The sequence below is a fragment of the Carcharhinus amblyrhynchos genome, chromosome 1 (genome assembly GCF_965287045.1).
Source record: "Carcharhinus amblyrhynchos chromosome 1, sCarAmb.v2.hapA, whole genome shotgun sequence".
Classification (NCBI taxonomy): Eukaryota; Metazoa; Chordata; class Chondrichthyes; order Carcharhiniformes; family Carcharhinidae; genus Carcharhinus; species Carcharhinus amblyrhynchos.
Genome location: NC_137324.1, coordinates 23,843,117 through 23,870,766, shown reverse-complemented (window position 1 = coordinate 23,870,766; position 27,650 = coordinate 23,843,117). Strand labels below are relative to the sequence as shown.

General features: G+C 43.0%; 1 protein-coding gene across 1 annotated transcript in view; it reads right to left on the bottom strand.

The window, feature by feature from the left end:
* The window catches only part of polr1a (RNA polymerase I subunit A), a 152,266-nt gene that overhangs the window by 15,798 nt on the left and 108,818 nt on the right, over nt 1–27,650 (bottom strand). Inside the window, exons 29-32 of the mRNA XM_080198507.1 lie at nt 25,690–25,806; nt 24,378–24,653; nt 22,427–22,627; nt 11,860–11,977 (exon numbers count right to left, since the gene is read on the bottom strand). Coding sequence (XP_080054633.1) covers nt 11,860–11,977; nt 22,427–22,627; nt 24,378–24,653; nt 25,690–25,806 — 712 coding nt within the window. The remainder of the gene's footprint in view (nt 1–11,859; nt 11,978–22,426; nt 22,628–24,377; nt 24,654–25,689; nt 25,807–27,650) is intronic.

Below are 27,650 nucleotides of genomic sequence, written 5' to 3'. Positions count from 1 at the left end.
ATGTACCAACTGACTCAAGAACAGCTTCTTCTCTGCTGCCATCAGGCTTTTGAATGGACTTACCTCACATTAAATTGATCTTTCTCTACCCCCTTGCTATAACTGTAACTCTACATTCTGCGCTCTCTCCTTTCCTTCTCTATGTATGCTATGCTTTGTCTATACAGTGCACAAGAAACAATATGTTTCACTGTATGATAAATACATGTGACAATAATAAATCAAATCAAATATCCGTGCAGCACATCATGAAACCAAGGGGGTGATTGGGAGAATGAAGTAAATCAATGGACTGCATTCATCTGCACTGCTGCATATTAGACAAAGTGCTTCAAAATCATCTCCGCTTTGTTAAATTATCACCAAAGTTTTAAAAGGTTTTATGTGAATTAGCACAAGTCTGGAACTCTGCAATGAATGCAAACCACACCCTTAAGCTCCGGCACAGCTCTAAGGCTGGAATAAGGGCCAATCTGCAAGGATAAACATCCAGGGTGGGATGCCAAAAAATAAGGATGGTCAGAAGTGACCCTTTGAGTTTGAGGTGGCTCCGAGATGACATGCTTGGTAATGAGTATTCAGAACTAAGTTAACTGGCGAACTTAATAATTGGATACCTGGTCCAGACAACTCTATAGCCCATTGACCAGACAATCTGATTTACTATGGGTACCATGTCCACAAATGCTTCAGCACTTAAGAGCTCACTCAGTTCACTATGCGCATTCTTTGTTCACGGAGCCAAGAAACGTTCACTGAGCCAAGAAATGTTCACCATTGGGAATCTGCTTTGTGGGGAGTTAATGTGAAGTAGGATTAGGGGAATTCCTGACCAACATCTGTAGCAAAGTGTGTTGAAGTTTCAATGCACTTAACCGTGCTGTTGTACAAGTTTTTTTTCAAATTGGCCTTTTGTATTGGGAAAATATGTCCCAAGGTAAACAAGTTATTTTCCATACAAGTCAATGAAAATATTTGTAAATATTTTACACAAGTACTAACTCGAAACTTAATTATCAACTTGAGCTGTATGAGTGGCAATAATCCACTGTTAAATACCACATAATCAAGGCTGATACTGAATGTGTTCAAGGTGCAATCCTTCAAATGGAATATTAAAGTGAAACCTGCTTGTTCTCTTTGGTAGAGGTAAAGAAGCTATTTTCAAAAACAGCAGAATTATCATGGGTGCCCCGATCAATATGTATCCCTCAACATCAAATAGCTTGTTGTGTACTAACTGGCTGCCACATTTTCTACATTACAACTTGAAAAGTACTTTGGTGGCTGTAAAACAGTTTGGAACATGCTACCATTGTGAACGGCGCTATTTAGGTGTGAGCCTTTCCCCTCACTGGTACTACAATTGTCTGGTCACTAAGATGTGATTAGAAACCAGCAGTTTCATTGCTACTTATCGTTGTTTTTTAAAGTCGTAACACGAGGGCAAAGTAATTAACATAGAACACTACAGCACAAACAGGCCCTTCGGCCCACGAGTTGTGCCGATCACATCAACACCTATCTATAACCCCCAATCCCATAAAACCCTATATACTCATCCAGAAGTCTTTTAAAAGACCCCAGCGAGTTCGCCTCCACCACCACTGACGGCAGCCGATTCCATTCACTCACCACCCTCTGAGTGAAAAACTTACCCCTAACATCACTTCTGTACTTTCCTCCCCGCACCTTAAACCTGTGTCCTCTCGTAGCGACCATTTCAACCCGGGGAAATAGCCTCTGAGAATCCACCCTATCTATTCCTCTCAACATTTTATAAACCTCTATCAGGTCGCCTCTCAACCTACGTCTCTCCAGGGAAAAGAGACCCAGTTCCCTCAACCTAACTTCATAAGGCATGCCTCCCAGTCCAGGCAACATCCTTGTAAATCTCCTCTGTACCCTTTCAATAGCTTCTACGTCTTTCCTATAGTGAGGCGACCAGAACTGCGCACAGTACTCCAAATGAGGCCTGACATAAAGTTGCAGCATTACCTCCCGACTCCTAAACTCAATCCCTCGATTTATGAAGGCCAGTACACCATACGCCTTCTTGACCACCTCTTCCACCTGCGAGGCCGATTTAAGAGTCCTATGGACCTGGACCCCAAGATCCTTCTGCTCCTCAACACTACCAAGACTCCTGCCCTTGATAGTGTACTCGTTCACCCCGTTGGTTCTGCCAAAATGGACGACTACGCATTTATCCGCGTTGAAGTCCATCTGACACTTCTCCGCCCAGTCCTGCATCCTATTTATGTCCTGCTGCAACTTTTGCCATCCTTCCAGACCATCCACAACACCACCGACCTTCGTGTCATCAGCAAACTTACTTACCCATCCTTCCACTTCCTCATCCAGGTCATTTATGAAAATGACAAACAGCAAGGGTCCTAGAACAGATCCCTGGGGCACTCCACTGGTGACTGACCTCCATTCAGAAAAAGACCCATCCACAACCACTCTCTGCCTTCTGCAGGCAAGCCAGTTCTTGATCCACAAGGCCAAAGGCCCTTGGATCCCATGCCCTCTCACCTTCTCAAGAAGTCTTGCATGGGGGACCTTATCAAACGCCTTGCTGAAGTCCATGTACACCACGTCCACGGCACTTCCTTCGTCAATGTGTTCAGTCACATTATCGAAGAACTCAACTAATTGTTAAATTTCACCTGCCATACTTAATGGGTAACCTGATCTTCCAGTGACAATTGCACCAGGTGATTGTTCTTGCTACGTTTATTTTTCTCGACTTAACTTACCTGCCAGCTGTGCCTGGAAGCGATAGGTATGCCAGCTGTGAAAGTTAACCCAAGAGATTCAGGTATTTCCAGTAAATTCTCAAAGGGCCACTAATGTACCATGAAGCAAAGGTTGCAAGGCTCGTGGGATCCTTGTCAGGAAAAACTCAGTAAGACGTCTCACAACACCAGGTTAAAGTCCAACTGGTTTATTTGGTAGCAAGAGTTTTTGGAGCGCTGCCTTTCATCAGGTGAGTGAAGAGTTGGGTTCTTAAACAGGGCATATATAGACACAGACTAAATTACAAGATAATGGCTGGAATGTGAGCCTTAACAGGTAATAAAGTTTTTACTGGTGCAGACAATGCGCATGGAGAGAAGGTTAGGCATAGCTTAACGAGGTTTCACATTCCAACCACTGTCTTGTAATTGAGTCTGAATCTATATGTGCCCTTGTTTGTGAATCCAACTCTCCACTCACCTGATGAAGGGGCAGCACTCCAAAAGCTTGTGCTACCAAATAAACCTGTTAGATTTTAACCTGGTGTTGTCAGACTTCTTACTGTGCCCACTGCAGTCCAACACCGGCATCTCCACATCAGGGAAAACTTATTAACAGCAGAACTGCACAATAAACAATAAATCATCTCACTGGTATCTTTCAAACAACCAGATGATTGATTGAGTTGAGTCAGATACAAAGAAAACTCCTCTGTCTCTGGTGGAGGAATCCAGAGGAGGAACAACACTCAAGAACATTTAGAAGTGGGATCAGAGAGCACCATTTCAAGCAAAGGGCAGTGGAAGTTTGGAACATTTTCCCCAAAACATTGCAGATGCTGGGTGAATTAAGACATTCAAAACTGGGATCAATAATCCTGTAGTCCAAAGATGTGCGGGTTAGGTCGATTGGCCATGCTAAAATTGACCCTAGTGTCAAGGGATTAGCAGGGTAAAGATGTGGAATTATGGCGATAGGGACTGGGCGAAATTGTGGTTGCTGCAGACTCGATGGGTTGAATAGCCTTCTTCTGAAATGTAGGAATGCCATGATAATTTTTTTTTGTGAAGGGCATCAAGCAAAGTGGACGAAGTCAAATGGAGTGGAAGCACAAATCAACCATAATCTGAGTGGCAGAATCAGCTAGAGGGGCTGAACGGCTGCTTCTGTTTCAATGCCTGGTGGAGACAGTCATGTGATGATATATCTTGTAAATTCAGGATGCCAACTTGAAAAGGATTAATAACCATCATAACAAATGGCACTCCAAGTACTGAGCCTTAACTTATTTAATAATATTTTTGCACATTATTTTGTGTCAATCACAAACATTTTTTACAAGATGAGTAGATCGGGGAAGCCATGACGTGGAGATGCTGGCGTTGGACTGGGGTGATCACAGTAAGAAGTCTCACAAGACCAGGTTAAAGTCCAACAGTTTATTTGGACTTAGGAGCTTTCGAAGGGCTGCTCCTTCAAGTGACTCATCTGATGAAGGAACATAAGAACATAAGAAATAGGAGCAGGAGTAGGCCATCTAGCCCTTCGAGCCTGCCCCGCCATTCAATAAGATCATGGCTGATCTGAAGTGGATCAGTTCCACTTTCCCGCTTTCTCTCCATAACCCTTAATTCCCTTGTCTATCAGAAACCTATCTACCCGTGACTTAAATATATTTAGCGAGGTAGCCTCCACCACTTCAACGGGCAGAGAATTCCAGAGATTCACCACCCTTTGAGTGAAGAAGTTCCTCCTCAACGCCATTCTAAACTGCTCCCCCCCACTTATCTTGAGGCTGTATCCTCTAGTCCTCCTATCCTTTCTAAGCGGGAAGAATGTCTCTACCTCTACCCTATCCATGCCTTTCATTATCTTATACGTCTCTATAAGATCCCCCCTCATCCTTCTAAACTCCAACGAGTACAGCCCCAGTCTATTTAGTCTCTCTTCATAGTCCAACCCCCTCATCTCCGGTATCAGTCTAGGAGTAGTGCTCTGAAAGTTTGTGATTCCAAATAAACCTGTTGGACTTTAACCTGATGTTGTGAGACTTCTTACTAGATCAGCGGAGTTATTTGAAACCAGTAAACAGTTTTATTAATGGCTGATGAAGATGACATCCAGTGTGGAACTGGCCCACTCAGCTAGGCAAGTCCCAACTGTGTGCTGAGTCAGCTAATCACAGCCAGGGTGACAGTAGGGCTTCTATAATTGGCCATAATCATCCTGCATTAACAAGACAGCAGGGTTTTCCCAGGGTAGAAATTAAGGATTCCTACTCCCTCTATCCACTGTCCCCCGTGTAAAGAGTGCAAGAGCCGAGGTCTAGTGCAACTGGGCTTGACTGCAATGCTTATTAGAACACAGAACAGCACAGCACAGAGCAGGCCCTTCAGCCCTCAATGTTGTGCCGAGCTATGTCTAAACCCAAGATCAAGCTATCCCACTCCGTATAATTCTGGTGTGCTCCATGTGCATATCGAATATTGAAAGTTCCTAAAGTGTCTGACTCCACTATCACAGCAGAAGGTGTAATCCACACCCCAACCACTCGGAGTGAAGAAGCTACCTCGGACATCCCTCCTATATCTCCCACCATTAACCTTATAGTTATGCCCCCTAGTAACAGCTACATCCAACCAAAGAAATAGTCTCTGCACATCCACTCTATCTATCTCCCTCATCATCTTATAAACCTCTATTAAATCACCTCTCATCCTCCTCCGCTCTAAAGAGAAAAGCCCCAGCTCCCTCAACCTTTCCTCATAAGACCTACCCTCCAAACCAGGCAGCATCCTGGTAAATCTCTCTGCACTCTCTCCAACGCTTCCACATCCTTCTTATTGAGGTGACCAGAACTGCACACAATATTCCAAATGTGGTCTCACCAAGGTCTGGTATAGTTGCAGTATAACCCCACGGCTCTTAAACTCAAACCCCTGTTAATAAATGCTAACACACTATAAGCCTTCTTCACGGCTCTATCCACCTGAGTGGCAACATTCAGGGATCTGTGGAAATGAACCCCAAGATCTCTTTGTTTCTCCACATTCCTCAGAACTCTGCCGTTGACCCTGTAAATCTACATTGAAGTTTGTCCTACCAAAATGAATCACCTCACACTTATCAGGGTTAAACTCCATCTGCCACTTTTCAGCCCAGCTCTGCATCCTATCAATGTCTCTTTGCAGCCTGCAAGAGCCCTCCACCTCATCCACTACTCCACCAATCTTGGTGTCATCAGCAAATTTACTAACCCACCTTTCAGCCCCCTCTTCCAAGTCATTGATTAAAAATCACAAATAGCAGAGGACCCAGCACTGACCCCTGTGATACATCGCTGGTAACTGGCCTCCAGGCTGAAAATTTTCCTTCTACCGCCACCCTCTGTCTTCTATGAGATACAGTAAGAAGTCTCACAACACCAGGTTTAAGTCCAACCAGTTTATTTGATAGTAATCCCACAAGCTTTTCGAAATGGTGTTCCTTTGTCAGGTGTGTGGAAGGTTCTGATCAGAGAAAGGCATATAAAGACACACACAGTTTACAGAATACTGAATGCAAGTCTTTGCAGCTAACCTGCTATTCAGGTCTTAAAGATGCAGACAGGACTTCTATGAGATAGCCAGTTACTTATCCAATCAGCCAAATTTCTTTCTATCCCACACCTCCTTATCTTCTTCATGAGCCTACCATGGGAAACCTTATCAAATGCCTTACTAAAATCCATTTATATGACATCAACTGCTCTACCTTCGTCTACACATTTAGTTACCTCCTCAAAGAATTCAAATTTGTGAGGCAGGACTTACCCCTGACGAAACCATGCTGACTATCCCGGATTAAACTGCATCTTTCCAAATGATGTGGATATGCTGGCGTTGGACTGGGGTAAACACAGTAAAAAGTCTGGCAACACCAGGTTTAAGTCCAACTGATTTATTTGATAGTAAACTCACTAGCTTTTGAGGTTTCCCTCATTCACCTGAAGAAGAGGGAAACCTTGAAGGTTAGTGAGTTTACTATCAAATAAATCGGTTGGACTTAAACCTGGTGTTGTCAGACCTTTTACTGTCTTTCCAAATGGTCATAAATCCTATCTCTCAGGATCCTTTCCATTAACTTACCGACCACCGAAGAAAGACAAACTGGCCTATAATTACCAGGGTCATTCCTATTTCTTTTCTTGAAGACAGGATTAACATTTGCTACTCTCCAGTCTTCTGGCACAATCTCCATGGACAGTGAAGACCCAAAGATCAAAGCTAAAGGCTCCGCAGTCTCATCCCTTGCCTCCCAAAGTATCCTAGGATGTATGCCATCTGGCCCAGGGGACTTATCGACCCTCAGGTTTTTCAAAATTGCTAATACATCTTCCCTCAAAATATCTACTTCCTCCATCCTATCAGCCTGTATCACACACTCATCCTCAAAAATATGGCCCCTCTCCTTCGTGAACACTGAAGAAAAGTATTCATTCAATGTCTCACCTATCCCTTTTCTCTCCCATGCACAAGTTCCCACGACTATCCTTGACTGGCCCTAACCTCAACCTGGTCATTCTTTTATTTCTCACATACGAGTAAAAAGCCTAAGGGTTTTCTTTTATCCGACCCACCAAGGACTTCTCATGCCCCCTCCTAGCTCTCCTAAGCCCTTTTTTTAAACTCATTCCTAGGTACCTTGTAACACTCAAGTAACCCAACTGACCCTTGTTTTTTCATCCTTATATATGCTTCCTTTTCCCTCTTGACAAGACATTCAACCTCTTTTGTGAACCATGGTTCCCTCACTCAGCCATTTCCTCACTGCCTGCCAGGGACATACCTATCAAGGACACGCAGTATTTGTTCCTTGAAAAAGCTCCACTTTTGGGAAAAGCTTCTCCCCACAATAGCTAAGCAGTCCACCCATATGCACTGAAACGCATTCTACCAGGACCACTCGATTTTATGCCTTATTACAGCCTTGGAATGATCATGGACAAAAATAGCTTAGTTTTGTAAGCAAAATAACAGTAACCTCCCTTGACATTAAGGCAGCAATTGACAGAGTATAACATCAACTTGAAGTCAATGGGGATGGGGGATGGGGGGCGGAAAAATATCCATTCGTTGGTGTCATACCTACACAAAGTTAGTTTCATTTAATTGCTTGGACAGCTTGTTAGTGATGTAGAGAAATGCCAACAGTGTGGGTTCAATTCCCATACTGGCTTGTCAATGATACAGAGTGACAAGCTCTGAATGTGGATTCAATTCCCGTATTGGCGAAGGTTATTCCAAAAGATGTGCAGTTTAGGTTGATTGGCCATGCTAAATTGTTCCTAGCATCAGGGGATTAGCAAGGTAAATATGTGGGTTACAGGGATAGGGCCTGGGCGGGACTGTTCTCGGTGCAGGCTTAATAGGCCAAATGGCCTCCTTCTGCATTGTAGGGGTTCTACGATTCATAAAAGTCCACATCAATCTTGCCCTCACCCAAGGTGTGGTGATCCTTAGGTTAAATCATCACCAGCCTATGGTCATCTGGGACAATGGCAAGTTTATCTTTTTGGCTAGCACAAAGACAGATGGCTGTGGTTGATGGAGGCCAATCATCTTAGAACCAGGACATAGTTGTACGATTTCTTCAGGGTAGCTTCTGAACCATCTGCAACTGCTTCATCACAACTCTGCAGACAAGGAAGCAGTTCATACTCTGTTGCGGAAAGGCATTTGCCCAAGACAACAGTAGCAGATTCCCAGAATCGGAAGTGCTGGAAAGGAAATAAGTTGAGATCCAGGACTGGGGCCTTGTGCTTACCTGAGGCAGCAGCAGTGTCCAGGGCACCCACAAGTTTGAGAAACAGTGGGGAGAAAAAAGCCTACTGACAGTACAGGAAAACAGTGAGGTGATTCTGATGAGTATTTTTGGTATACTTCTGTTCCTTAAAGTTAGGGACAGCCTCTAAGCAGGTGGGAAATTAAAAAACCATTAAAATGTTCAAGTGACTGCAATAGGTGGGAAGCTGGTAAGAACTTATGTTTTACTTTTAAGAAATGTTTATGATTATTAGTGTGGTTTCATGGATTTCATAGAATCCCTACAGTACAGAAAGAGGCCATTCGGCCCATCGAATCCGCACCGACTATAATCCCACCCAGGCCCTACCATCATATCCCTACATATTTTACCCACTAATCCCTCTAACCTACGCATCTCAGGACACTAAGGGTAATTTCAGCATGGCCAATCAACATAACCCGCACATCTTTGGACGGTGGGAGGAAACCGGAGCACCCAGAGAAAACCCACGCAGACACGAGGAGAATGTGCAAACTCCACACAGACAGTGACCCAAGCCGGGAATCGAACCCAGGTCGCTGGAGCTGTGAAGCAGCAGTGCTAACCACTGTGCTACCATGCTGCCGTTTATTGGTATTACTAAAGCATTTAAGATTTATTAGTATTGGTAAGGCTTATCTCTAGCGCAAGGGTATAACATCTGCAATTCCCTCCAGCACCACCCTGAATTTAAGGAAGACTGAAAAATTAAGGCCAGTACCTCTGTAATTTCCACTCTCAAATGAAGCTTCTAGAAGGAATAATTCAGGACAATATTAATAGTAATTTGGGAAAATGTGGGTTAATTAATGAAAGGCAGCTTGGATTTCTCAAGGGAAATCATGTCTAAATCATGAGGCCTTGTCAGGCCTCATTTAGAGTATTGTGCGCAGTTCTGGTCGCCTCACTATAGGAAGGATATAGAAGCTATTGAGAGGGTACAGAGGAGATTTACAAGGATGTTGCCTGGACTGGGAGGCATGCCTTATGAAGTTAGGTTGAGGGAGCTGGGACTCTTTTCCCTGGAGAGACGAAGGTTGAGAGGCGACCTGATAGAAGTTTACAAAATGTTGAGAGGAATAGATAGGGTGGACTCTCAGAGGCTATTTCCCCAGGTTGAAATGGTTGCTACGAGAGGACACAGATTTAAGGTGCGGGGAGGGAGGTTCAGAAGTGATGTTAGGGGTAAGTTTTTCACTCAGAGGGTGGTGAGTGAATGGAATCGGCTGCCGTCAGTGGTGGTGGAGGCGAACTTGCTGGGGTCTTTTAAAAGACTTCTGGATGAGTATATGGGGTTTAATGAGATTGAGGGTTATAGATAGGTCTGTGGGTTGGTAGGTGTTGATGTGATCGGCGCGACTCGTGGGCCGAAGGGCCTGTTTGTGCTGTAGTGTTCTATGTTCTATGTTCTAACTAACTTGCTAGAGTTTTTCTGAAGAGGTAACAGGGAGAATTGATGAAGTTAATGCATGCTGTTGATGTGGTGTACATGGGCTTACAAAAGGTATTTATAAAATGCCACACAACAGACTTGTGGGCAAAATTCTAGCTCATGAAATAAGAGGGGCAGTAGCAACGTGAATATGAAATTGACTGAATGACAACAAACAGAGCGTAATGCTAATGGATGGTTTTTCAGGCGACAGTAAGATAGTGTAGTTTCCCCAAGAGTCACTGTTGGTACCCTTGTTCTTCCTGGTATATATTAATGACCTAGACCTTAATGTAGAGGGCACAAAATCTGCACAATATTTGGAAGCTTAGCAAACAGTGATGAGCATAGTGTAGAAGTTCAAAAGGACAGAGTCAAGTCAGTGGAATTGACAGACAAATGGCAGATGAAATTCAATGCAGAGAAGTGTGAAGTTACTCATTTTGGTAGGAAAAATGCAGAGAGACAATGTAAAACAAAGGGCACAATTTTAAATGGGTTACAGCAGCAGCGTGACTTATGTGCTGTCATTGAAGGACGCAAAACAGATGGAGAGAATGGTTAAGACATACAATACCCTAGGCTTAATTAATAGAGGTATGAAGTACTTGTATAAAAGACAAGTTTGGCCTCAGCTGGAGCAGTGTGTCTAATTCTGGGTGCTGCACTTTAGGAAGGATGGGAGAGCATTGAGAGACAGTGTGGGAAGGATTCATGAGATGAAGAATTCAGTTACGTAGAGAGGTTGGAGAATTTGGAACCAATTTCGCTGGAGAAAGTTGGCAGAGATTTGATGGGGGTATTTAAAATCATTAGCAGTTTGAACAAAGTAGGCAAGGAAAAATTACTCCCACTGGTGGTGGAAGGATCGAGAACAAGAGGGCACAGACTTAGTTATCTGGGAAAAGAAGTTATAGAGACACAAGGAAAAACCTTCTTGTGGGATAAGTGGTTAACATCTGGAATGTGCTGCTGAGAGTGTGGCCGAGGCAGATTCAATTGAAGTATTTTAAGACAGAATTGAATTATTATCTGAAAAAGATGAATACCCAGGATTACAGGGAGAAGGCAGAGGAACAGCAGTAGGTGAACTGCTCAAGAGCCAGCACTGACACGATGGGCTGAATGGCCTCCTTTTGTCCTTTAATGAATCTGTGACCTTAACAATAGTCAGACTTGGCTGATGTGTGGCATGTAACATTTGTATCACACGAGCCAAGCAATGACCATATCCTATGATTTTAGGAATGAATCTAACCAACTTCACTCGATAAGTTACAGTACTACTGTCACTGCTTTCCTCATCACTAACATCCAGAGGGGTTACCACTGGCCACAAACTTAACTGGATGAGCCATATAAATACAATGGCTACAAGAGCAGGTCAGAGGTTGGATATTCTGTGGCAAGTGACCTACCTCCTGATTCTCCAAAGCCTATCTGTGAGGCACAAGTCAGGAGTGAGATGGAATACTCTCCCCTTGCCTGGACGAGTGCACCTCCAACAACACTCAAGAAGTTTGACATAATCTAGGGAAACGTTGCCCACCTGATCAGCACCACATCTGCCACCTTAAATATTCATTCCCTCCACCACTGGTGTAAGTAGCAGCAATGTGTACCATCTACACGAGGAATTGCAGCAACTACCAAGCCACCTTCAACAGCACCGTCCTAACTCAAGACCGCCTAGAAGCACAAGGACTTCACAACAGTAACACCACAACCCACCAGTTCCCCACCAAGTCACAAATCACTCTGACTAGGAAATACATTGTCATTCCTTTATTGTCACTGGGTTAAAATCTTGCAACTCCCTGTCCAACAGCACTGTTATAGATGAGGAAAAAAAGCCTTACCATATACAGAAAAGACATCTTTTATTTCTTTCTCTATAACTCTTAGAGCAGCTTCAATACCATAAGTGCTGGCAAAGGCTTGGATGTCATTTGAATACAAGCGATTGAGGTCCAAAATCTAAACGATAAGAAACAAAGAGGATCAGAGATAATGAATCATAAAAACACAGGAAATAGGAGCAGGGGTAGGCCATTTGGCCCTTCAAGCCTGTTCCACTATTCATTATGATCATGCTGACCACCAATACATCCACTATTTGTAGGGCCACTCTATCAAGTGCTCTGGGTGTAGATCATCAGGTGCTGGGAATTTATTAGCCTTCAATCCCATCAACTTCTCCAACGTCATTTCTCTACCAACACTGATTTCTTTCAATTCCTCCCACTCACTAAACCCTCTGTTCCCGAAAATTTCTGAAAAGTTATTTGTGTCCTCATTTGTGAGGACAGAACCAAAGCATGTATTCAGTCAGTCAGCCATTTCTTTGTTCCCCATTATAAATTCCCCTCTTTCTGACTGTAAGGGACCTACATTTATCTTCACCAATCTTTTCCTCTTCACACCCAAGAAGCTTTTATAATCAGATTTTATGCTCCCTGCAAGCTTACTCTCGTACTCTACTTTCCCCTTCTAAATCAATCCCTTGGTCATCCTTTGCTGAATTCTATACTGCTCCCAATCTTCAGGTCTGCAATTTTTGATGGCCAATTTGTATGCCTCTTCCTTGGATCTAATACTATATCTAATTTCCCTCGTAAGCCATAGTTTGGCCACCTTTCCCATTTTACTTTTGCGCCAGACAGGAATAAACAATTGTTGCAGTTCACCCATGCACTCCTTGAATGTTGGCATTGACTATCCACCATCAGGCATTAGGAATATGAAATTCAAATTAGTCTCATCCCAGTACTGACACCATAATATAGTCAGTTATCAACTGATCACATTTGACTTTTTGACCCACAATCTGTATTTGCACATAGGGGCTGGGCTGTCCTGGGGGTAGTGCAGTATAATTAAACTCATGCTAAATTCTCACTCAGTGTACCCGAACAGCAGCCCATATGTGGCGACTAGGGGGTTTTCACAATAATTTCATAGCAGCGTTAATGTAAGCCTACTTGTGACACGAATAAACTTTACCCTTAAATATGGAACACATTTGGAATTGGTTTGAAAACTGGATCTTGTTTAAATTTCCAAAGTTAGTTTTATACTTAAGATCACAAGATAATAAGAAACAACAGTAGGCCATTCAAACTATCAAGCCTACTCCACCATTCAGTGAGATCACGACTGACTAGACTGCAGCCTTAACTCTACTTTCCTGCCTACCCACATGACCCTTGACTCCCTTGTCAATCAAAAATTTAACTCAGTCTTCAATATATTCAATTACTCATCATTGACTGCTCTCTGGGGAAGAGAATTTCACAAACTAATGACTTGCAAAGAAGAAATCCCTCCTCATTCTCTTAAACGGGAGCCAGTTTATTTTTAAACGGTACTCCTAGTTCTAGATCTAGATCCTCTAGATCCTCTTAGCATCCTAATTGCTTGCTGTACCTGCATATTAACTACTCTGTCAAGCCCTCTCAGAATCATACATGTATCAATAAAATCGTTCTTGTACACCTCTGAGTCTAGGTCCAACCTGATCAACCTGTCCTCGTTGGTTCTCACTAATGTCCTGCATTGTCGTAGCAAGACATTCCTGCTTTTATACTCCATATCTCTTGCGATAAAGGCCAACATTCCATTTGCCTTCCCAATTACCTCTTGTACTCACATACTAAAGTTTTGTGATTCATGTACGAGGATCCCCTGTTCCCTTTGCACTGCAGCATTTCAGTCTCTCCCCACTTGTTTACTGACAAAGATATTGTAATATGAAACTTGGTAAAAAAAAGCAAAAACAAAACAATAATTTGGTGAAAATAATAATACCTATGGGCACTGCAAAACAGAACAACTCTGAAGTATTGGCAGCAAGTTAAAGTAAGGACTGTTTAAAAAAAATACAAGAGCCAGTACTGTTCTCAACCACAAGATCATGTGGTTGGAGTTATGCAAAAATTACAAAAATAAAAAAAAACCAAGAGGGTAATTTTCCCCGGAAATGTCACATTGCCAGGGAATATGTTATTAGGAAAATTCAATGCAGCAGATAACTGAAATAGCTTCAGAACTATGAAAGGATCATAGAGCATGAAAGATGCTATTCATTCCATCATGACTGCCACTCTTTGATAAAGCTCTTCTATTATTTCCATGTCACAGCATGACAGGACACCACTGTGTTTTAATTCAAATTGTAACTTCATAGAATTACATACAGCTCCCTACAGTGCGAAAGCAGGCCATTCAACTCATCATGTACTTTGAAAAGCTATCCAATAGGTTCCACCCTCCCTAATCTTCCCTCCAGTTCTTCAATGATGTTTTCTTTACACCCTAGCAAATATGCAAATATCTTTGTTAAGGTTCATTTCTATACAAACAGTCTTGTAACTGATAGAGGTGGTGCAAAATAGTTCAAGATGGATGGATACAAGATTGGTTAGGTGCACGGGCCATGCTAAATTCTCCCTCAGTTTTTTAAAATGAATTTATTAGTCACAAGTAAGGCTTACATTAACACTGTAATTAAGTTACTGTGAAATTCTCCTGGTCGCCAAAGTCCAGTGCCTGATCAGGTTAATGCACCTAATCAGCACGTCTTTCAGAATGTGGGAGGAAACCGGAGCACCATGTACCCAAACAGGCGCCGAAGAGTAGCAACTCGGGGAATTTCACAGTAACTTCATTGCAGTGTTAACGCAAGCCTACTTGTGACACTAATAAATAAACTTTAAACTTTGATTGTATCAATTACAGTAAGATTATTAGCAGCTAGGTCCAGATTCCTTTATTTCATTCTCATTTTTTTTGTTAAATTTGGTTATCTGCTTTCAACAGGAAGTCGGTGGCATAAGCTGATTTCTTTCTGGCTTTTTTTAGTTTGCTTGTCAGTGGATTTATTTTTTCCAATGAGGATGTGGGCATTGCTGACTGGGCCCACATTTATTGGCCATCCCTAATTGCCCTTGAACTTACTGGCTTGCTAGGACTTTCATTTAAGAAACATAGAAAATAGGAACGGGGGATACCATTTAGGCTTCGAACCTGCTCTGTCACTCAATATGAATCTGAAACCCACCCCCTCACACCATCTTTTCAGCCACATATTCATCCAAAATATCCTGTCTTTTTTCTCTGACCAACTGAATTTAGGAATTCAGAATTAAACTAAAAAGTAGGACCTCAAAAGGTAGTAATCTCAGGATTGCTACCAGTGCCACGTGCTAGTCAGAGTGGGAATGTCAGGATAGTTAAGGTGAATTGAGGGATGGTGCGAGAGGGAGGCATTCAAATTCCTGGGTTATTGGAACCAGTTCTGAGGGAGGTCGACTAGTACAAATTGGATGGTCTGCAACTGGGCAGGACTGGAACCAATGTCCTGGGGTAAGTGTTTGCTAAAGGTTTTGTGGCGGGTTTATACTAATGTGGCAGGGGGATGGGAACCGATGCAGGAAGCCAAGGGGAAGAAAAGTGGGGACAGAAACAGAAGGCAGTAAGGGGAAAGGTGGAAGGCAGAGAAATCGAAGACAAAAATCCAGAAGGGCCATAATACAGAGTACAGAGACTGTGGAGAACTCAGTGAGGCTAAGAGAGATAAAACACAGGGAGAGTACACAAAATATGAAAGGGCAAATGGTCTGAGGTGAATTTGCTTTAGCACAAGGAGTATGACAGGTAGGGTGGATGAACTTAAAGCTTCAATTACGACATGGAACTATATGTTGTGGCAACTATGGAGTCTCGGCAAAAGAAGGGCAGGACTGGCAGCTTACCGTTCCAGGACTTAAATGCTTCAGGCGAGATAGAGATGGTGACAAAAGAGGTGAGGGTGTTGCTTTACTGATTAGGGAGAATGTCATAGCTATACAGAGGGAGGATATGTTGGTGGGATCATGCAGTGAGGCCACATAGATAGAACTCAGGAACAGTGCAATCACACTGATGGGATTGTACTATAGACCTCCCAACAGCCACTGTGAAGTGCAGCAACTGATATTTCAGCAGATTATGGGAAGATGTAGAAACAACAGGTTGTTGTGATGGGTAATTTTAACTCCCCCCAACACAGACTGGGATTCCTTTAGTGCCAGGGGCTTGGAGGGGGCAGAGTTTGTTCAGTGTGTCCAACAGTGCTTCTTGAGACAATATGTAGACAGTCCAAATAGGGAAGTGGCTATCTTAGACCTGGCTCTGGGAAACGAGCCCAGACAGGTGATTATCTCAGTGGGGGACCATTTTGGGAACAGTGATCACAATTCTATAATTTTCAAAATACTTGTTAAAAAAGGATAGAAATAGCCCCAAAATGAAAGTACTAAACTAGCGGAAGGCTACAACTGCCTACAACAATGTTAGGCAGGGACTAGGGAGTGTAAACTGGGAGAGGTGTAGGGGGTAAATCCACATCTGATATTTTGGAGTCTTTTAAAAGTCAGTTGTTAACAACTCAGGACAAGTATGTCTGTAATAATGAGGAAAGGTAGCAAGATTCGAGAACCCTGGATGACAAGCAAGATTGTGGGCTTAGTGAAAAAGAAGGAGGAGGCATATATAAATTTCAGAAAATTAAAAACGGATCAGGTTCTTGAAGAATACAAAGGCAGTGGAAAGAGTTTAAATAGGAATAAGAGGGCAAAAAGGGAAATGTCCTTGGCAGGCAAGATTAAGGAGAATCCCAAGACTTTTTATGCTTATAGAAGGAGGGTAGCTATGGAAAGGGTAGGCCTACTCAAGGACAGTGGAGGGAATTTGTGTGTGGAGCTATGACGGAGGGGAGGCTAAATTAGGCTAATAGAAAAAACATAATCATGGTTTGAGAACACTAACACAATACTGACTAAAGAGTGAATGATCTTATAGAAAGTGCTGACAAGAAGCTGTCACTTAAAGATGGATCTAACTGAATAACAAGTATTCCTCATTTAAAACACGTATTTTGAACTTATAAAATGGATGCAGTTTGCTTTTAGAATACATTTTGTGAAATTTCAGCCAGCATCAAGATACAGCAGGGCTTGATGGGTTGAGGTGGTAGACAGAGCCTGCACTTTGCAGGACAATGATTTTACTGACTGTGTCCACTTCATCAGCAGTTATTGGGAACAAAATGGCTACCAATGCCAGTTTGATGAATAGGACTATACAGCTCAAAACTGATAACACAGGTGCAAGGCAGACGTAAGGATTTTCTCAGGGTCATAGGAGCGTCACATGGGTTTGAGTCTGTAGGAATCATCCTCCCATGTCACTGTCCAGTGTCCTGTGTTGCTGACCTACCGAGGGAGGTAACATCCAAAATTAAGGACAAATAAGATTTCATGAGGTCAGGATGTAAATTGTTATAGGCTGCAGTTGATGACAGGATGATTATTGACTGATCTGTAGTAATGTTTACTGGATAATGCCTAGCGGAAAGGTGGAAAATATGATTTTGAAAACGTACAACTGCCCTCACAGAGGCACTGTTTTTCAGAGTGATATTGGGCTGCCCACATTCTCTACTTGGAGTGGTGGTCTTCCCTATATCATTCTGCCATTTAATCATTTGGTTAAGCAGATCACGTTTTAATATAAATACACTGAGCTTCATGTGTCTCTGTATTTAGCTTAAATTCAGCAATACAAAACCTCAAAGTAAACCCTGTCAACAAGCTAGATGAGGTGGGTGAGGTCCTTAACAAGTACTTTGCATCAGTATTCACAAAGGAGAAGGATGTGGTGGATGGTGAATATAGAAAGGAGGATGTTGAAATAAAAAGGGGGCAGGTATTGGGAGTTTTGAAAAACATTAAGGTGGACAATGCCCCAGGGCCAGATAGAGTCTATCTCAGAATACTAACACAACTTAAGAACATAAGAAGTAGGAGCAGGAGTAGGCTATCTAGCCCTTCGAGCCTGCCCCGCCATTCAATAAGATCATGGCTGATCTGAAGTGGCTCAGTTCCACTTTCCCGCTTTCTCCCCATAATCTTTAATTCCCTTGTCTGCCAAAAACCTATCTACGCGCATCTTAAATATATTTTGCAAGGCAGCCTCCACCACTTCAATGGGCAGAGAATTCCAGAGATTCACCACCCTTTGAGTGAAGAAGTTCCTCCTCAACTCCGTTCTAAACTGCCTCCCCCCTTATCTTGAGGCTGTGCCCTCTAGTCCTGCTGTCCTTTCTGAGCGGGAAGAATCTCTCTACCTCTACCCTATCCATCCCTCTCATTATCTTATATGTCTCTATAAGATCCCCCTTCATCCTTCTAAACTCCAACGAGTACAGACCCAGTCTATTCAGTCTCTCTTCATAGTCCAACCCCCTCATCTCCGGTATCAGCCTAGTGAACCTCCTCTGCACTCCCTCCAAGGCCAAAATATCCTTGCGCAAGTGCGCGACCAAAACTGCACACAGTACTCCAGCTGCGCCCTCACCAGTGCCCTGTACAGTTGCAGCAAGTCCTCCCTGCTTTTATATTCTATCCCCCTCACTATAAAGGCCAGCATACCATTCGCCTTCTTGATCACCTGCTGCACCTGCAGACTGGGTTTTTGTGACTCATGCACAAGGACCCCCCAGGTCCCTCTGCACCGTAGCATGCTGCAGCTTTTCGCCCTTTAAATAGTAATCCCTCCTACTATTATTCCTGCCAAAGTGGATAACCTCACACTTGCTAACATTCTACTCCATCTGCCAGGTCCTCGCCCACTCGATCAGCCTATCTAGATCCTTCTGCAGACTTTCCACACCCTCCGCACAATTTGTTTTTCCACTCATCTTTGTGTCATCAGCAAATTTCGTCACCCTACACTCAGCCCCCTCCTCCAGATCATCTATATAAACGGTAAATAGCGGAGGCCCCAGCACCGATCCCCGCGGCACTCCACTAGTCACCAACCGCCAATCAGAATAGCATCCATTGATACCAACCCTCTGCCTCCTATTAGACAACCAATCCTCTATCCACGTTAACACCTCACCCCCAACTCCATGCCCCCTAACCTTCTGAAGTGCAGCACCTTATCAAACGCCTTTTGAAAATTGAGAAACACTACATCCACCGGTTCCCCTCTGTCTACCGCACTAGTCACATCCTCATAGAATTCCAATAAATTCGTCAGACACGGCTTCCCCTTAACGAATCCGTGCTGCGTCTGCTCTATCAAACAATTCTTCTCTAGCTGCCTCGCTATTTCTTCTTTGATGACGGATTCAAGCGTTTATCCAACAACAGACGTTAAACTAACTGGCCTATAATTCCCTGCTACCTTTTTTAAACAGCGGTGTAACATTAGCCGTTTTCCAACCTTCCAGCACTTCCCCGGAATCCAACAAAGTTTGGTAAATAATCAATAAGGCATCCACTATCACCTCTGCCATTTCCTTCAGAACCCTGGGATGCATTCCATCGGTCCTGGGGACTTGTCCACCATCAGTCCTGCTAGTCGATCAAGCACTACCTATCTAGTGACAGTAATCGCATTCAGGCCCTCAACTCCTACCATCCCTCTATCTTTAATATCCGGCAAACTAGTCGCGTCCTCCTCCGTGAAGACCAAGACAAAAAACTTATTTAAGGCCTCCACCACTTCCTCATCTCCCACCAATAAATCCCCCCTCTCATCCTCTAAGGGTCCAATATTCACTCTAGCCAGCCTCCTCCTCTTTATATATTTGTAAAAACTCTTGTTGTCCTTTTTTATATTTAGTGCTAGTTTAGCTTCATAGACTATCCTTCCTTTCTTTATCAACTTCTTAGTCAATCTTTGTTGATTTTTAAACCTCTCCCAATCTTCTACTCGCCCGCTACTTTTAGCCACTCAAAGTATCAGCTTTTAATTTAATACTCTCCTTTATTTCCTTCGATAACCACGGCTGATTATCCCTTCTCCTGCATTCCTTCTTTACTATTGGAATATATTTCTGCTGAGCACCAAAAAAGATCTCCTTAAAGATCCTCCACAGTTCCTCAGCAGTCCCACCGACCAATCTGCACCCCTGAGAGAGGCAAGGGAATAAATTGCTGAGGCCTTGACCAATATCTTTAGCCACGGCTGAGGTACCACAGAATTGGAGACTAGTTAACATTGATCCTCTGTTTAAGAAGGCAGAAGAGACAACCTGGGAAATTACAGGCCTGTGAACCTTACATCAGTGGTGGGAAATTATTGGGGAACATTCTTAGGGACAGGATGTACTCACACCTGGAAAAGAATGGGCTTACAAGCAATAGGCAGCATGGTTCTGTGAAGGGTAGGTCATGTCTCACAAACTTGATTGAATTCTTTGTGGAAGTGACAAGAAAAATTGACCAGGCAGGGCAATGGATGTTGTATACATGGACTTTAGTAAAGCCTTTGCTAAGGTTCCTCATGGCAGGCTGATACAGAAAGTGAAGTCGTATGGGGTCCAAGGTGAGCTGGTAAGAAGGATACAAAACTAGCTTGGACATAGAAAGCAGACAGCAGCAATGGAAGGGTACTTTTCTAACTGGAGGTCTGTGACAAGCAGTGTTCCACAAGGACCAGTGCTCGGGCCTCTGCTGTTTGTAATATGTGACTGATTTGGAGGAAAATGTCGGTGGTCTGATTAGTAAATTTGCAGGTGATACAAAAATTGGGGGAATAGCAGATAATGAGGAGGATTGTCAGAGGATACAGCAGAATATAAATCAGCTGGAGATCTGGGCCAAAGATGGCAGATGGAATTTAACCCGGACAAATGTGAGGTATTGCAATTTGGAAGGTCTAGTGTAGAAGGAAAGTATATAATAAATGGTGGAGCCCTTAAAAATATTAACATACAGAGGGACCTAGGTGTGCAGATCCACAGTTCCCTGAAGGGTGGCAACTCAGGTGGTCAAGAAGGCATATGGCATGCTGGCCTTCATCATCCAGGGTGTTGAATATAGAAATTAGAAATCATGTTGCAGCTGCATAAGACTTTGGTGAGGCCATATTTGGTTATTGTGTACAATTCTGGTTGCTGTACTACCAAACGGATGTTGATGCACTGGAAAGGGCGCACAAGAGATCTACCAGAATGTTGTCTTGTTTGGAGGATATGGACTATGAAGAAAGGTTGAACAAACTTGGATTGTTTTCATTGGTTTAATCGGTGGATGAGGGGAGACCTGGTAGAGATTTACAAGATTATGACAGACTTGGACAGAAGATAGTCTGAGTCTTTTTCCCAGGGTCAAAGGGTCAATTACTGAGGGGCATAGGTTAAAAGTGAAAGGAGGAAAGTTTAAAAGAGAGGTAAGGAGCAAGTTTTCCACAGAGAGAATGGTGAATGCCTGGACATGCTGCTGGAAGAAGTGGTCAAAGCAGATTCTATAACAACATTCAAAAGGCATATGGATAGAAACATGAATACACAGGAACTAGAGGGATATGGCATCCCTCTAGCACTAGGGAGAGGACATACCATCCTGGAGGCTCATTTGCAGCTACGGAAACACCTATCTATTCCCAAACTTTTTACTCCTTCCCTCTGCAACAGAACCAACGATGATGCAACGAATTTGGCTGTTGCATTTCCCCTGACAGGTCATTCCCATCTGTGTCCAAAGCAATATTTTTTTTTCAGGGGAATGGCCACAAGAGATCCCTGCTGCACCTTCCTGCGCTTCCTGGTGGTCACCCATTCTCTTCATGCCTGTGAAATCTTAGCCTACGGTGTGACCACCCCTTTATACTTGTCATCCATGATACTCCACCTTAAAGATGCTTCAGAGTCCTGCTCCAAAACCCACGCTTCTGGAGCTGCAGATGGAGACATTTGCTGCATACACGCTGCCCCTGGACACTGGATATGTTCCCAGCTTCCCACATGGAGCACGAAGAGCACACCATGAGTCAACCACATGGTAAGGCTGAGAGACTTCCTTCAGAACCAGATGGGTTTTTAACAACAAAAAGCTAATTTCCGGGTCATCATGGGACTTTTAAATCCAGATGTCTTTTAAAAAAAAAGGAATTCAAATTTCACCACTTGTCGTGGGATTCAAACCCATGTTTACAGAACATTACAAAAACAGAAAGGTGCTGGAAAATCTCAGCCGGACTGACAGCATATGTGGAGACAGTAGAGCCAACGTTTTGAGTCTAAATGACCCTTCGTCAGAGCTCAGGGGAAAAAGAATGGCAGAGATTTATACTCTGAGGGTAGGGAGGGGCGCTGGAATTGGACAAAAGGAATGAGCATGTAGAAGGCTAAGAAAGTGTTGAAAGTGTCCATTAAGTGATCAGAATATGTGAACGGCAAAACCAAGGTACAGTTTGGTAACGGACTGCCTGAGCAATGTGGCAGAACCTTATCCGCAAAACATTATTCTGGGTCTCTCCATTACTAATCTAGTGACAATATCCTAGTAACAATACCACTATGCCACAGTCTTCCCTTTCTTGTCCCTTTTCCAAGTTACAAGACAATAGTGCCAGCCAAAATATTATACGTACATCATCATACTTGAACATCTCAGTGAGGTTTATTCCTTCCGTATTCAAAACAGATTCTTTCTCTCCTTTTCTGTTGGTTGTTTCATTCAGGAGGCAACGACTGATTCCATTAGTTTCATGAACAACTGCGTTTTGTGCTATTGACATAGCCAGCGAGGACAGGTCAAAGTGCACCTTCATAATGGGAAGCTTCAGAGTGACCTGTGGAACATACATAATAATACATAATACATGAATACATAAATCATTAGAAAATATCCAACTGATAGTTTTAACAACAATAACAACCAGATGCTCCTGAGCATCATCTAAGTTCTCAAACTATTTTTTGAGATACTGGCACAGTGTTAGCATGTGCACAAAAATGACTAGTCCTGATTTCAAAACACCCATGCACATATATTAAAATCATTAAAGAATACACTTTTCTTTCCTGCCTAATAACTTTATTGGAATTAAATTCTAAATTAAAATGGAATGCAATTCACAAAAATGCTTTAATCAGTAATTTTTGTGGACCACTAGATATACACCACAGGTTACATATAAAGTTTAGAGCCATGATCCCACTAATCCCTGAAAAACAAAACGCATCTTGGTAGGAGTTATTCACCGATGGGTCAACAGCACTTTCTAAAATTCCAAGCCTACAGAATTCAAACATAACTGGATTACAAGAACCACATGCACAGCATGGATTACCTGGGCTTGCAGGTTGCATATGGCTGCAGTTTTAAGATATAGGTGTTGGACAATGGAGACCCATTAACGGCACTGTTTACAGGCAGTCACGTTGTGGAGTACATTGTTCCGCACATTCTGTCCACGATCTAACATCACTTACTTGGGGATCATATTAACCAAGACTGCTGAGCAGAAACCAGGGCGGGCCTTAAAATAGCCCAAGGATTCAACCATTTCAATTCTGTTCTCTTCACGCATGGATTCTGGTCTTAACCTGTTCTGAGGAGGGATGAGGGATATCCACAGGATGTCATTAGGATGGGACAGTGCCATTGTCCATGCCCAGTCTAACCAGATTACAATGATCATTAGCCACGGGAAATCATGTCATTTCTGCCTTCTTTCTCCTGGTGTTCATGTGGAAATGAGGCTTAGAATGCTGGTTCCCAATGGCAATTAACTGCCATAAAGAAAATGACTGCTGCAAAACAGTGCCTTTGTTGGAGATAAAAGTCTATGATCCTTACACCTGTCCCCTCACTCAAATGTGCCACCTTAAAACTTCTGTATCTGTGGGGCTGGCACCTGAGGGAGTGCCCCAAAAGACATTATCGAGTGTGGCTTTTTGTTAGGGTGGGGAGGGCATGTACGGTTTATCGCACCTGTTAGGGGTAAGACAGAGTGGCAGGCATATGTCCTATCCCAATGCACATTGAGCCTCCAGGAATCTCCAGCTACACTGTGCTTTATTACTTAAAACAGACAATGCAATTTTCTAACACAGGGCAAGTATATTTTGAAGCCAACTTTTATCCACAAAATATCAGTGGGTGTAACAAATTAAGGATAGTTTATTCTATTAATTTCCATTGCAATCTCAATATTAGAGTAGCCAATATTTCACCAAAATAAAAAGCTGCCCTGGCACTTTCACATTTGTAATAGAGCACTTAGCAATCAGCAGCAAGAACAGTAACAAATTGAGGTTTGAGATCTCAATGGGAGTCAGGCCATTGAAGAACAACATTAACTTGCTGGCAGCAGTGAAGTCCAAATGCTGTCTCTCAATTTCCTGACTGCTTGTCCAACACCTAGTACTGGATTTCTTCGGACTCAATACTGGGAAAGCAGGCACTGCCGTGACAGGAGACTGACCACACACAGCAGTATGGGCACTATGGACTATATCTATTTTTATAAGACTGAGCACAACAGGTTGATCATCTGCATTTTGTACTTTTGTGATACAGGGGCCTTTTAGTCTTACCTCACACCAAAGACTGTCAGCTGTATCATATTTATAATCTTCAATTGCAGAATGTAAATTTAACACCGCATTCACTCTCATTGCATCCAGGCCCTCTGTGGCATTCTGCTTGCTTCTCTTCTTTGCTTTGTTGCTCTTGTTAAAATCGTGAGGAGTTTCTAAAAAGCTGTGCTCCGTCAGTTCATTTAGCTCGCTACCTGAAAAATCTTCATCTTCCTTCTCTTCTGGTTCCTCTCCATTGTCGCTGGCCTCCTCCCCCTCGCTATCATAGTCAATCTAAAAGATAACCAAAAAAGGGGAAACAATTAAATTTCAGATCTTCACCATTGCCGAGTGGCAAGTTAAGTTGCCTGGGTGTGCTATGCCATAGAGAGTAGGAATGAGTGAGGCTTAAAGCCCTCACCTCATCATAGCTTGATCACATCCAGCCTCTTCAATTTCCTGCAAACCCTACTTAGGGTTCAGATTCAGATCAACCTCAAACTTGTTTCCAAAACTGAACATGCAAACTCAAGAACTATTCATCCTTTTCCACTACTCATCCCTAACTTTTTGGTCACCAAAGAGAACACTCAGTCCTACTACCGGCAGTAGAGGATTATTAACTCAAAGTGTTTGATCAAATTAATCTGCACTAGTAACTGTCGTGGGGTGACAAATCATGTCCTATCAGTCTGATTCAAGCGCCTTTGACATACAGCGATTATGGAATTTAAACCATGGCAAGGAATTCAATGCTCTCCACCGCGCTGAGTTTGCTGACCAAAGTGGGTGGGCATTGTAAATAACCAAAATGGAACGTGACTCACTCAGTTGCAGTAAATTAAGAGCCGGAAAATGACATCATAGTTAGGGTATAGTTTGGCAGTCCACAGGTGAAATCTTGGGCAACATGGTGACATAGTGGTTAGCACTGCTCCTTCACAGCGCTCAGGACCTGGGTTCAATTTGGGCCTTGAGTGACCATGTGGAGTTTACACATTTTCCTCATGTCACTGTAGGTTTTCTCCGAGCACTCCGATTTCCTCCCACAGTACCAAGGTGAGTAGGTTAGATGGATTCACATTGCCCCTTAGTGTCCCAAAACGTGTAGGTTAGATGGGTTAGACGTGGGTTATGGGGATAGGGTGGGGAGAGGATCTGGGTAAGATACTCTATCAATATGTCAGTCAGGATTGCTGCAAACATGATGGACCAAATGGCCTCCTTCTGCAATGTAGGGATTCTATCAAGTCTGACTTGCTGAACGCTTTTCAGTTTGGTGCCAAGGGTCATACTTAATACAATTCAGGTGCAATTTGTCTAGTTATACCTCTTCTTCCTGTTTCTTGAGTCTTTTAGCTTCTGTCGCATCAGCATCTCCTTCTTCTGCTTCCGCATCCACGATTGGAGCTTCTTCTTCACCTTCAACATCACGGTCATCCTGCCCCTTTTAAAAAAAACAAACTGAATGATATAAAAAGACAGGCAGATATCGATCTTAACACTGAAATGTCCAACGGAACTATTACAATCAGTCCAGGCAGTGATTCTGCCCCAGCTGCAGAGTTGTTTATTACAGTTGTTGACAGCCAGACCTACGCCATCAGTGAGCAGAGAGGGCCAACAGGAACACCAAGTCCTGACAGTCCTGGGGGGGTTACCTCGCATGCATGGTCCAGGAACCAGTACAATTTAACATTTTAAATTCTTCAGGCCAAGCCCAGGCATGGCAAACATAAAATGGTGTGAAAAGAATGAGTCCTATACCCAGAAGAGAAGCACACAATCAGAGAAGAGTTCCATGCAGGGGACAGGGAGAATCCCAAAGGGAGAGGGGAAAACAGGGAGCCCCAGTTAAGACAAAATCTCCAGGCAGTAAAGGTGCTGAGGGGACTGAGAAGTCTGAAAGAGCTGGATTACAGGATGGAAGGGGTTAGGGATTGGAAGAAGCACTGAGAGTCAGGTTTAGCTTTCTAGATAGCTGAGTGCAGCTAGGAGAATAGGGCTGAGACGTGAATGGGGGGTGGTTGCTGTGCAGAGAGAGAGGGGGCCTGCTGGTTCAAGAAATGTAGAAAGGGAGCAGGATGATTAATCAGTATCTGCCATTAGTCGGCCAACGTTCTTCCACATCAGGAACACCTGAACCCATCGCCAACACCAAGAGGCGACAAGGATGGGTGTGTAGCTGCTGTGGGTTGGTGATGGGTAATATGATGCTGCGGGTTGGTGATGAGTAATATGATGCTGTAAGAGCACAGATCCTGTCCAGGTTGGCTGGGGTGGGGTAACTTTCCTAACCCTTACATACAGAGTTCACCACATTTGTGCTGATTTGCTTACAGAGTACAGGAGCAGCAATGGAGATAAGCTACATAACTTGCATCCTGAAAGAACTCTAATAAATTTATCAAATATGTTTTTTTTTTATTCACAAAACCATTTCTCACCATATTAATATTTTCTAAACACTCTGCTACAATTTCAATAATGGATTGCAGTATATTCCCTTTGATAGACACCAAGCTAACTGGCCTGTAGTTTCCTGCCTTCTGTCTCTTTCCTTTCTTGAACAATGGTGTTACATCTGTAGTTTTCCAATCTCCTGGGACCTTTCCAGAATTTAGGGAAATTTGGAAGATTATAACTAACGCTTCTACTATCACAGATCCCAGGATGCTGGCCACCTGGTCTTGGAGAGTTGTTAGAATTTAATCCCATTAGTTTTCCCAGAACTTTATCTCTAGTGATGTTAAATGTTTTTAAATTTGCCCTTCCCTTTTGCCTCATGAATTTCTACTATTCTTGGGATTTTTTTGTATCTTCTACTATGAAGACAGATACAAAATACTTGTTCAAAGTCTCAACAATTTCTTTGTTTTAATGAACTTCTCGCCTCACCCTCCAAGGAATGACTTACTTTAGCTACTCTCTTCCTTTTTACATAACTTTAGAAGCTTTTAGTGTCTGTTCTTATATTTCCTGTTAGTTTTCATTCGCAACTTTTCCTATTTTGTTTTAGCCATCTTTCGCTGGTTTCTAATTTTTGTTTCCAATCTTCTGGGCTACCACTTACCTTTGCAGCATTGTACATCTTTCCTTTCATTCGGATACCATCACTAACTTCCTTACTTAGCCAAATATGGTGCACAGATCTCATTGAGCTTGTCTTTCTCAATGCACTCTATTTTTGTTGAGAACTTAAATGTTGCTAGAACTGGAAATCTGCAGGAGAGTTTGGAGAGATGGGGGTTTTCTCACAAGAACATAAGTAGTAGGAGCAGGAGTAGACCA